General features: G+C 36.2%; 1 protein-coding gene across 1 annotated transcript in view; it reads left to right on the plus strand.

Moving 5' to 3' along the window:
* Positions 1-13,292, plus strand: part of ADGRV1 (adhesion G protein-coupled receptor V1) — a 564,815-nt gene that overhangs the window by 229,564 nt on the left and 321,959 nt on the right. The window contains exons 75-78 of the mRNA XM_060296007.1: positions 569-1,605; positions 5,210-5,327; positions 6,183-6,354; positions 11,438-11,680. Of these exons, the coding sequence (XP_060151990.1) occupies positions 569-1,605; positions 5,210-5,327; positions 6,183-6,354; positions 11,438-11,680 (1,570 nt within the window). The remainder of the gene's footprint in view (positions 1-568; positions 1,606-5,209; positions 5,328-6,182; positions 6,355-11,437; positions 11,681-13,292) is intronic.

Raw genomic sequence — 13,292 nt, forward strand, 5'->3', positions numbered from 1 at the left:
GTGTTTGTATACATATTTATGTATAGGAGATATTGGTTGGAATCCAATATGGCTTTTGATTATACATATGCCATTCAAAAAGTGTTTGGACACAACGTATTTTAGCTTAAAAATTCACATACCTTTAACAATAACAATAATAGCTAACAGTTTTTTTTTATTTCTTATTTTTAAATTTATTTTATTGAAGTATAGTTGATTTACAATGTTGTGTTAATTTCTACTGTACAGCAAAGTGATTCAGGCTAACAGTTTTATAGCGCTTACCCTAGGCCAGGCATTGCCTGCCTCCTCTCTCCATATATATACATATACATATATATATACATATACATATATATATATATATAGACCTTGTTAGGTCCTATCACCTGTGCAGCTCCTGTTCTTATCTTTCTTGTGCTCTGGTATATTCATCAATAAGTAAATAGGGTTTTATGGAATTTGAAAGGGCATGTCATTTTTAAGATGTCCTCATGAGCAGTATCTTAAGTGTGTGAAAGATGAATCTCTATAGTGGTATTCCTGTTTTTCATCAGTTCTCTCATGGTTTAATTTTTTTTTCCAGATCAGGTCTCACCGTTGCTGAAATTGAACCAATGGGAGTCTTTCAATTTTCCCCTAGTTCAAGAAATATCATAGTGTCAGAGGATACACAGATGATCAGATTACACGTACAAAGACTGTTTGGGTTCCACGGGGATCTTATTGAAGTTTCCTATCAGACAACTGCAGGAATGGCAAAGCCCCTGGAAGACTTTGAGCCTGTTCAGAATGGGGGGCTGCTTTTCCAAAAATTCCATGCTGAGGTTGATTTTGAAATAACTATTATTGATGATGAGCTTCCTGAGATAGAAGAAATTTTTTACATTAATCTAACTTCAGTAGAAATTAAAGGATCACAAAAATTTGATGCTAATCAGAGACCTCGCCTGAATCTAGATTTCAGTGTGGCAGTGATCACAATATTGGATAATGATGACCTGGCAGGAATGGATGTTTCTTTCCCCAAGACAACTGTGGCTATAGCAACGGACACAGCTCTTCCTCTAAAAACTGACTCCTCTACCACACACCCTGACACAACCAAGATAACTGCCGAAGTGGTTGCGACTGGTACGTCTGCTATGTCTGAGAAGCCTGATGTGCTCACTGTAACTGCAGATGTTTCCCCTCATGGAACATTTAGTCTTGGGCCATCTGTTGTTTATGTCGAAGAAGAAATGAAGAATGGCACGTTTAACGCTGCAGAAGTTCTTGTCCGAAGAACTGGTGGGTCTACTGGCGATGTCAGTGTAACAGTTAAGACTTTTGGTGAAAGATCTGCTCAGAAGGAACCAAATGCATTGCCCTTTCCTGACATCCATGGGATTTCCAACCTAAGATGGGCAACTGAAGAAGAAGATTTTGAAGAGCAAACTCTTATCCTTACATTTGTAGATGGAGAAAGAGAACGTAAAGTATTTGTTCAAATTTTGGATGATGATGAGCCTGAGGGGCAAGAATTCTTCTACGTGTTTCTCACAGACCCACAAGGGGGAGCACAGATTGTGAAGGGAAAGGATGACAGTGGGTTTGCAGCTTTTGCCATGATCATCATTACAGGTATATATTTGGAGTGATGGAGTTAAAAATGTACTTTTGTGATACAGAATTTGTAATAAGATCATTCTATCTTTAATTTAAGAAGGGGAATTACTTGACTCACCCATAGTGAATCATTAAAATTTTGTTTTCCTATGGCATGAACCCATAATATAAACTCATGATGTTGTTCGGAGGTGCCAGGCTAGAGTTTAATGGACTGTAAATGTCACTTAGCTCAGAGCCAGCTAAACAATTACACAATTTATAAATCTGTACTTTCACAATAAAGGGAAAACCTTAAAAATACTTAAGTTCATGTACTTCTTCTGAAATATATTTAATCACCCAAACATGATTGCCTGTCCTGTTTTGAAACCTCATTCTGAATTTCCCAACCACTTTCATTAATCTATCCCAGAGTCTAAGATTTCATTGTCAGAAAATTCTTTATATCTGTTGGGAAATATATTAAAACTGTTTCCTTTTGTTCTGCTTTTGAACCAGTGCAGTTTATATAAGTTTTGGACTATTAGGGAGGTGTGTGCATATATAGAGTTCCTCATGCACGTTATAAAATTTTTTGGTGATAATTTGCAGTTTTCCTCTGAAATCATACTATATTTCTTTAAGTGGCTTAGCTCAGCTTGTCAGTACCTTACTGTAATTAGAGTATTGACAAGGCTGTCTCATGATTCTTACCTACTCCACTCTTTCATACAAACAGTTATGAGTTTTACACAGTGTTTTAGAGTTTCAGATAACACTATGGTAAAACATAGTAAAAAGAAAATTAAAAGTTATGAAGCCTATATTTTGACCCAGCTCAACCATTAATTGAGGAATTAATAAATCATTTAGTGTTTATGCTTTGTTTTTTATAAAAGGAAATATTTAGAATAAACATGTTTATGATCCCCTTTTAGGATTTGGTGCTTCCTAGAATTTTATTTATTTTAGCCATTCAGTTATAATTCAGTCATAATTTTACAATTGTGGAACTTTTATACCCAGCATCATCTCATTTATGCTACCCTGCAAATTTACACCAATAAGAACTGTCATTTATTCCTATTCCTTCAGTTTATTGAATATTGTAAAGTCAAATTCTGTTCTCCAAATTACTTACTGATTTTGATTCACGTTAGCTTAATGCCATCTATATATTTCTATTAAAATTGTTTTGGCACTCAACAGCCTCCTCCCCCATTCCATGAAATAGATATTTTATTACATTTATTTGAATAAGACCAGAGCTGACAAAGTATTTAGCAATTAGTTTGACAGAGGCACAGACCAATCACAATGGTTGCTGGAGGCTTTTTGCTGTCCCAAACATTACCCCATTAGTTACTGGATCACAGGGAGATCTCATACTGGTTAGGCTGGTGACAGAGGGTTCTCTGGGGGCTCAAGACAGCAGCTGTATTCCAACTGGAATGGAAGTGCTCCTCAGTTCAGTTTGGCATACCAACGCATACCAATATGGCGTGCTGATACTATATCAATGTGGCGTACCAGTGCCTACCCATGCATCAGCTCTGAGCCTAACTCACCAGGCAAATTCCCATTTATCAGCTCTGAGCCTAACTTACCAGTCACTCAGTTGAGCCTCGATGAAGTTCTCTAATGAGAACTTCCCTACCTAACACATGGCATCATACATACTTGGCAAATGATTGGCTCCTCTTAGTGTCACATGATGTAATTCACCAGCACTTTTGCATGTCGTGTACCCTAAGTTCCCTTACTCTGTCTGTGAATGTTCCTATCATTTTCTCCTCACCTGGCTTTTTAAAAAAAATATTTTATTTTACTTTATTTTATTTTATTTTTTTGGCTGCATTGGGTCTTCGTTGCTGTGGGCTTTCTCTAGTTGTGGCGAGCAGGGGCTACTCTTCATGGCGGTGCATGGGCTTCTCATTGAGGTGACTTCTCTTGTTGCAGAGCACGGGCTCTAGGCGTGTGGGCTTCAGTAGTTGCGGTGTGTGGGTTCAGTAGTTGTGGCACACTGGCTTAGTTGCTCCACGGCATGTGGGATCTTCCCGGGCCAGGGATCGAGCCTGTGTCCCTTGCATTGGCAGGCGGACTCTTAACCACTGTGCCACCAGGGAAGTCCCTCCTCACCTGGCTTTTTATTTTAACATAGTATTTCTGTTTTAACTCTATCATTAATTTTGCTGATTCCTCTTATTTTTATTTGTCTTACCTTTAATCTTCATAATCTCACATTTAGATTTTAGAACAAACTTTCAAGATAAATCAGGGGAAAATAGTTTATTTTGTTTTGTTTTTGATCATTGGCACATTAGAAATTTTGATTCATCTTACTAGAAATTTGACATCAACCTCATTATTGTAGATGTGGCAAGGGAAGTATTATACTCATTAGAACCATGCTAGTTGCTATTGCATTGAAAAAGAAAACGAAGGTTCTGCCTGTGGGAAGCTTATAATCTATTATTAACTGAGAGACCAAATTCCCATTAAAAGTGACAAGAAAACAGTTGCTGCTGAAGAAAAAAAAGTTGAGGTCTGGTTCTGACGCAGGGCTAAGAAGCGATTGTAGTGATTAATTGGTGAGGATGAGGATGGGCATCTGGCTGAGACAAAACACACATGAGGCACCAGGATAAAAGTCGTCCATCACCTCCACGTCCCTAAGCCATGGGCTCCACATTTGCTCACACTTCAGACCTGCAAAATATGGGCTGGTAACCACCAGCTTTCCCCTTTCGGGACAGTTCAGTGGTTTTCTGTTTCCTTACAGAAGTTCTGTCTACTTGGAATCTCAGGAGTCAGGTTTCAGGGTGAGGGGTACGAATGGTTTTTGAGGCTGATTGATTTGGATCATTGCTTTTAGGATCACTTTGCAAAACTGAGTCATTGAGAAATAGAAAGCAGCAGGAACTGTTTAGTGGTATTTCTCTGGTCTGAGAAGCTAGTTTACCTTTTGGCAAGGATTTGGAGTGACTATTTCAGTGTAGTGTGGGCCCTAGGTTTGTTCCAGTTTAAACACAATTTTGTAGAATGATGCTGCCTGTAACCTCAAGAGTTGCTCAGAGGAGTTTCTTTTACTCAGAGGTTCTCAAGAGTTCCTTAATAGTTCTGTTTTTCTCTGGGGAAAATAACCAAATGTGAAACATAAATGGTCTTTCGGGTCAACTCTCTTATAGAAAAGTAAACAGTCAGATGGAGTTCATGTATTCACTAAATATTTATTAAACACTGTTTTGGTACCAGGGATACAGCAGTAAATAAAACAGTTGCTTCTGAGAAGAACTTATATTCTGTCAGGATGCACTGATTTTAAACAGTAGTATCAAGGACTATGAAATAAAAAGTAGAGCCTCATCAGAGAGAGATGAGCATGTTGTCATTATGGGAAGCAGGATTTGATGTTTTTTTCCTTTTCATCTTCTGTTCTCAAAGTGTCAGCTACCTTGATGTGATCATTTTGATTCTAGTCTGTTTTTAGTAAAGATCATTAAATGTTGTATCTCCCGCCCACCCCATTCACTTTTGAATGTCTCAGTTTTATACCATCCGAGCTGGAAAGATTAGTGAAGCATTGGAGATCGTTTAAAGTCTTAAGTATATTATAATCTTCTATTTTTCTTTTCAGGGAGTGATCTTCACAATGGCATCATAGGATTCAGTGAGGAGTCCCAGAGTGTACTGGAGTTGAGTGAAGGAGCTGAGATGAGCAGACTGCATCTTGTTGTCACAAGGCAGCCAAACAGGTATGTTTATATATATGTGGAAGAAGTAACATCCTGTGTATCCAATTTGAATTCATAAAATGGTAGAGGCAGGATGAAATGTTGGTAGAAGAAGGTAGGGTGGAATTTGGCATGTCAGTGTTCAGATGCTGTAGTTCCTAATCTGTGGTTTAACACACTTGGTTTATGAACATAACTTGGGGCTGCCTTAACATTTTGTACTTTATAAAGTACCATACAGATGTTAGATTATGTAAGTCATCACTTTATCGTATTTACTCTTCTCTGATCACTCTGAATACCCAACCATTTACTGTTAGGGAGACTTGGATTACCTTCGTTTTGCTTGCAACTTAGTACAGTATAGTGTACATGAGTGTTCATCATGTACATGCACTTGGTATGCACACATGTACATGTATTTGTATTACCTTTTCCATTTTGGGACTGAATATTCTCTGAAAATGTAAGTCATCTCTTGCCCTTTATTTTTATAGTAACAACCATTTTGGCAGTAGTGTTTTTCCTTTAGAAGGATTCTTGTTAAAAGACAAATGAGGAACACTTAGTTGAAGGCAAAAGTTCTCTATAATTTTTATTTTCATATTTCTGGTACGTAGCATCAGGAATCATAGTTCAATAAATACTTAATTAGTACTGAATAAAATGTGGTTAAAGAAATGCCATGTAAACTCTGGCCTTAATTTCTTAACTGTAGTGGGGAGAATTGGTTATTTTTGACATTATCAGTGGGAGAGTAAGTGCTCTGCTTTGGATGTAGAGGTACACTCAGGCACAGTGATAACACATTCTGCATTAGCTACAGGAATAATGCACTCTGTGACTGCATTTGCATAGGTTTTGCTTTGTTCCTAGAGCCTTTGAAGATGTCAAGATCTTTTGGCGAATCACGTTTAACAAAACAGCTGCTGTGCTCCAAAAAGATGGTGTGAACCTGAGAGATGAATTTCTGTCTGTGTCAGGGACCACAATCTGTACAGCAGGTCAAACAAAGTGCTTTATCACCATTGAGCCCAAACCAGGGAAGGTAAGACACTATGAGACACAGTATTGGCAAATTCTGATTATATTTCTTTACAATTAATCATTCTAAAGCCACTTTGTTGAAACTTACACATTGCTTATGTGGAGATTCTTTGTGTCTCGCGTAGCCGTAATGTCTAAATCTCTTAGATGAGCAATAGATGTCACACTTAGAATTTATTACATTATGAATTTTTGTAAATAATCTTATCACTTGTGCACTTAAGACTTACACAATGTTGTAAGTCAGTAATAAAAAAAAGCTTGAATCTCAGTGCTAAAAATAACAGCTCATCAGTTTTCTCTGTTCTGTTTCTTGTCATTTCCATGATTCTTCCTGGCCCACCTGCTCATTGTGTGAATGATCCCTTGAGTCATTTTCAGCCAGAGTAATATCTCTGATTACTCTGAATGTTTAGTGTTTTGCTTTTATCATATTGATAGATTTGGTCACATCGTGTTATATCCATAGATTTCATCCAGAATGAAAGTTCTCTCGTTCTCTAGAGAGTTCAGTTCTGACCCACTGAAGAAGCACCGAGGCCATGCTTGATGAGCCTCTGGATACATTTCTATTGGTTCATGTTGCACATGGCACCCAGGAGCCAGGTGTTCCCCCCTCTTTCTAAAGGAACCTCCATTATTCAAACGGTATCGGTCACTGATGACCTAACAGAGCTTTAGTCATTTAGTAATCATGTGTGGCTTTTTTAAATGACTATTTCATGATACTTTAATGCCTAAGGAGCACTCAGTAGTATTTGTTCTTTGTCTACTACTTAATTTATTAAACTCAAGTATTTATACAAAAACTAGCCATAATATTATGAATGTTCAAAAGTATCATGATTTCTTTGTACATGCCAAACACTTCAAACAGCAGAAAAAGCATTGCACAAATAAAGTTATTTCCAGATGTATAGCTATATTTAAACTCATTCTAAATAGCAGTCCTGTAGATTTAACTCTTTATTCATTTTTTTCTCTACCTGTTTTTTCACTTTCTGAGAATTACTGAAACAGTTATATTGATCTTCTCTAAGATTACAATGATACATATTTTCATACCTTCCCAGAACTGTAGTAATTGTATTGGTTCCAGAAGAGAAAGAATAATCGTCCCAGATCACTTAAGGTTACATGCTCTTGGTTATCAAGAGCTCTTTGTTCTTTGCTAGGACCACAGGTCTTGGTGCTTCTCTGAAGCTGTTTCAAATGCGAATTGCTGGTCATCTGATTGGGGTTCATTTTATGACTTGACTTGTGAGATCAACATTTTTTTTTTAAGTTCATGCTTTACAAATTAATTTTTTCAGCACCATGTGTTTTCCTCAGAATGATTTGTTCTTTAAATTTTGCAGTGCCAGCTTTAACTTAACCATTGCCCTGTCACTGTTGAACATGGAGCTGGTCTATTAGTGGTATTGGAAAGATAGACCTGCCTTGTTAATATCTTGTTAATTTTTAAGAAGGCAACCTAGAGGCTTTACCTCATAAGAAATGAGATAACAAATCTGTGATCTTAGTGCATCTCTGCAGTTCATCTGTTCTGTCGTATTCAGACAAACATACAATTGCATCATCTTTCAACTTCTGGGTGACCAACAGTACTCTTTAACTTCTTACTTGTTTTCATCTTCATTTGTATGTGTTTCACAGGTCCTAATAATTTATTCCTATTTTTGGTGCAATTCTTACTTTTTCTAGGAATAATTGTTTTATTAACATCTTTTATTAACTCTTTACTAACATACAAAGAGAAGAATGTTTATCATTCCTTAATAAATGAATATATACTGAATAAAAGATATAACTGTCTTGATATGTTAACATTCTCCTACACATTAAACTTAATAAAATATTAGGTACACACTATTATACTCACATTTTTCATTTTAACCATTTTTTAATACATTACAATAACTTTTCTCCTTTAAGTACCATTATAGATTCAAATTCAACTAATTTTAATTGCTTACTAAATGCTTTTCTTTTTGCTACTCAAATAGTCATGTCATGGACACTGAAAGATCTATTAAGCTAGTCTTTTGTCTTTTCATATTGCTTTAAAAATCTCTGGATGCTTATTTGCTTTATAGCAATAACCTGTGTTCTAGAGCCATCTTGATTTTTCCTGCTCTAAGACATCCAATCGACTGTTGTCTAAGAACTTGATTTCTTTCATCAAAAAGAGTTTCAGAGATCTGAGTGTATGTTCTGGAGATAGGCATGAGAGGTCATGGTTGACAAAGATGCTTCTGTGAGCCATCTTGGTAGTGACAGAGCTAGAAAATATGTTTTTTAAAATATTGAGTTCCCGCTGATTTTTTTTTAAACTTGGGAAATTCCAAGAATTTTCTTTTTAAAAGTTTTTAAGGGGCTTCCCTGGTGGCACAGTGGTTGAGAATCCACCTGCCAGTGCAGGGGATACGGGTTCAAGCCCTGGTCCAGGAAGATCCCACATGCTGCGGAGCAACTAAGCCTGTGCGCCACAACTACTGAGCCTGAGCTCTAGAGCCCGTGCACCACAGCTACTGAGCCCATGAGCCAAAACTACTGAAGCCAGTGCGCCTAGAGCCCATGCTCCGCAACAAGAGAAGCCACCGCAATGAGAAGCCCGCGCGCCGCAATGAACAAGTTGCTTAGCCTTCCTGAGCTTCCCAGACTTGGTTGAGTTAATAATAGGGCTGTTAGATTAAATGAGATAATGACTAAGAGGTTTTTTCACACGGTTCTTGGCAAGGAGTTGGCCCTTCACAAGGGAGGGTTACTATTATTCCGAATGGATGGGAACAGAGCCCGAGGTGATTCAGTGACTTGAGTAGTAGCCACATCAATCCTGGTGGCAGGGGAGTGACAACAAAACAACACAGCAAACACAATGCACACTTTCATCTGTAGAGTTACGCCAGTGATTGATGGTGGTTTCTCCTAAAGACACTCAACTGAAAGTTTTTCTACTCTATCATATCTCTAATTATCGTCCCTATAGTTATTCAAAATTTTCATTTTCAAGTTATAAAGAATTTGAGTAACTTTCCCCAGGTCAATTACTTGGCAAAGATTAGAACTCATCTTTTGAATTCCAGTCCATTTACCCTTTCTCTGCTGGGTATCTTACTGTTCTGTGGTTCTGTCTTATGGTTCTGTATTAGCAAAATGTATAAAGGTCATAGTTAATTAACTTAGGATGCATTTCTTAGCCCACAAAATCTGTTTAAACCAAACAGATTGTCTAAACATTTGTTGCAAATATTTTTTAAAAGTATTTAAGTAAGACATTATTTCATTATTATTTTGTTTGCTTCTGAGCAGGTCTGGGCCCAGGAAAAATTATTTTATACTAGTTGGGCAAAACATCATCCTGGAATGCTGCTGCCCTAACTAGGAAAGGAACTTGAGTTCTTGTGAGGTCTCCAGTCATATTTAGGTCCAGAGAGGTTCAGATAATGATCTGTGAGTTTTGCTTTCCCAATACACTTCAGGCATATTGTTTGAAGAGAGTATTTTGTTGTAAGACTGGAAGATTCCTTTTGTCTCTTCTAATTATGTGTTGGCACCCATCTGCACACTGTTCAATTTGCGTGGTTCCTTACTTAGATTATAACATATTCTTTTGACTCAAAGTAGTTATAAGTAATGTTTTAATCATCATCACAATGAGAAGAAATATTATGCTGAAAAACAAAGACAGGAGTATGTTGGAATGTAATATTGAAATCCTTAGTTAAATGAAACTATTGTGAGTTCAAGCTCATTGGCCATTAGGGAATAATAGTTATTGAATATAGTTACCCATACTTTTCTAGTGCTTCAGTTTATTGTATTTGCCAAGTTTAGTTTCTCAAAAGCGGGAAGAGTGCATTTACCTTCATTTCAATATTTACTGACAGTTGATCAGCAAAAGTAAAGCATAATATATACCACAGGAAAACTAAATATATTTCTTTAGACAATAAAAAGAGATTAAGTTCACTTATTGTGCTACTAAGAAGCAACTCATTTTGAATAATACTAAAGAATTTGTTGTATTGCTTCATGACATAATGATTCTCATTAAAATGATCACAAAACAAATGATGAATAAGGTCCTTGCTGATAAATAAAAATGATGCATTATAACAAATTAGACAATGATACATGCAGTTGAAAATGCTTCAGCTTAGCTCTTGGAGTTATGCTAGGAAGCTAAAAATGCTGCTAAGATTTTCAGATTATTGTGTAAGAGCAAGTAAGTAAAAACAGGTGATTGACAGTATGTTATAGAATTGAATTCAGGCTTTGAAACATTATTTGAGATTGTTGAGAAAGAACCAAGGTAAAACATGAGCAAACTGTAACCAACAGACTAAATTTAGATTTCTTGATACAGAATTTAGGGAAATTTTGAAAAATACATAAAATCACTAAATTAACTCATCAATATTTGGTCATATTTATGTAAAACCCTTTAAAAATAAAACCTTACAAAACTGAAGCTCCCTTTCACTCCTATCCCATGTTTTTTCAATTCCACACCCTGCCCTACCCGCATTGCCACCCGTCCACCTGAGATAACTGCCATCATGGTGTCTTATTTTCCTTTTTACTCTTTAAATAAATATGTATCCATTAACAAAGTGTAGTAAGCTTTATGTAATTTAAAATTTTACATTTATTGTAGCATGCCATACATATCATTATGCAACTTGATTTGTTACTCATTATCATGATTTTGGACCCACCCATGTTGAAAAATATTGAAATAGTTCATTTTTTTTAACTACTAGGTAACATTTCATTGTACGAATATATCTTATGTATCCTTTTGCTTATTGAAGTATGCATAGATTGCTTCCTGACATTGATTTTCTAGTAAGAAGCTCACCCAGAGAGAGTAAAGGTATTAAAGAAAGACCAAAAATAATCTCATGGTAATCTAACATAAGAACTTAATTCTGTAATTATACAGAATGTATCTCTATATGTATACTTATTTCTGTAATAATGTATATGAATAATACTATTTCTTAATATCAGAATTATCTTAAAATAGAAATCTATTAGTAATCATCCTTTTTTTTTTTTTCCTTTTATCTCATTGTCAGATACGTCAAGTTGGAATGCAGTTTTTTGTGGAACTGTATGAAGTAACTGCTGGAGCAGCCATAAACAATAGTGCCAGATTTGCACAGATTAAATTATTACAGAGTGATAAACCTCTAAGTCTCGTGTATTTTTCTGTGGGTTCTCGGCTGCCGGTGGCTCATAAGAAGGCCACTCTAATCAGTCTGCAGGTGGCCAGAGACTCTGGGACAGGACTAATGATGTCTGTTAACTTCAGCACCCAGGTAAGCATGCAGTATGTATTATCACACAGTAAGGTTTTCTTCTTTAACTGTAGCATGTATAATGAAACAGAGAAGAATTGATGTATTATTTTCTGAATTACCATCATAATTCACATTATGTTTATTACATTAAGCTTTATCCTTGAAACAGTTCGATTTTTTTCACTTAGATCATGTTTTAAAATGATAGTCTTTTGTCTTTTTTTATCTTTTGGAAAAGTTGATTATACAGTGCAAAGCGTCTTACATAAATCTGTTCTATAAAATCTGTAGAGAGTTGAAATTTCTTCAGAATGAAACTGTATAAGACCAGAAACAAAAAGTATGGGTCTTTGTTCTGATTTTTACCTGAACTAGTTGAAAATCTTCTTCAGGACTTCAAACAGTAACTGATCTTTATGTTTCTTTAAATCCATGAGTTCATGAGGTCTCACAGCCACTTTTCACATCCATCATATTAGGTGACATCAAGTGAAAGAGAAGGAGCAGGTGGGTATCCAGGGATTCAGAAGAGTAATGCTACGAAACGCTAAGCAACTAGAGCCTGGGGCTGGTCCACACAACATGCTATACCTTCCGAACATTATGTTTTAAACTTTGTTTTAGGAGCAAAACTCTAACATATTAAAGCAAAAGTGTGCATCTACTTTTCTTCAAGCATGATTGTAGAGGTTGGAGCTTGCCCACCTTAGCCCTCTCTTATTTCCCCTTGACTCATATAACTCCCAAAACCCCACAATTTGGAAACTACCATTCCGGACAGTGCTACCATTTCCCCGGTTTCAAGATTTCAAAGCTGATGACACTTTAGGCCTCAAGGTATCAAAGTTGTTTTCTGTTTTTTTATACAAAGTGCTGTTTAGTATGTCTTTGGTTGTTGAGTGGCTCAAACACATAGAACATTCTGTGTATATAAAATACAACATTTGTGCAGCCAGTTTGCTGTAGCAATCATGTGAGTCAGGGATAGGAGGTTAAGACTGGAGCTGTGGGTAGTGAGCTGTCCTGGAAGCTTGCCAGGAAGAAAAGTTGTCTTTATGACAAAGTCTACAGCTTGGCAGGTGAGAAGACACTCTATATCATATGAGACTCTAGAAATCAACTCCATCCTAAATAACGTTGAAATAGTACGAACATGAAAAGAAGTACTTTGATTCATGGAGATTTTGGCTTTTTTTTTTTCTTTTAAGCATTTAATATCGTAAGAGAAATGAGAAAAAAAATTGTGCTTCTTTCTTCTCCCATGAAATATATATCATCATATGCTCACTACTTTGTAGAGTGGAAGACGGGAAGAAGGGATAAAAAGATTTGAGGCATACTTTAGTTCACACACTCAGTTGAAAGGGGAGATGAAAATGCCAATATAAGAGTTGTGAATGCCAATATCTCTTATCATATTTATTTATATTCTTTCTAGATTATCCACAAATGATTCCTTGCAAAATACATGCTGTCACTAGCATGTAACTCATAGCATTTTTATAACACTATAAAAATCAACATAGAGGATCTCTGGTGATGAAAATGTATCTTGACTCTATCAACGTCCATATCCTTGTGATATATTATAATGCAAGATGTTACCAGCGAGGGATGTTGGGTAAAGGGC

The sequence above is a fragment of the Globicephala melas genome, chromosome 3, assembly GCF_963455315.2.
Source record: "Globicephala melas chromosome 3, mGloMel1.2, whole genome shotgun sequence".
Classification (NCBI taxonomy): domain Eukaryota; kingdom Metazoa; phylum Chordata; class Mammalia; order Artiodactyla; family Delphinidae; genus Globicephala; species Globicephala melas.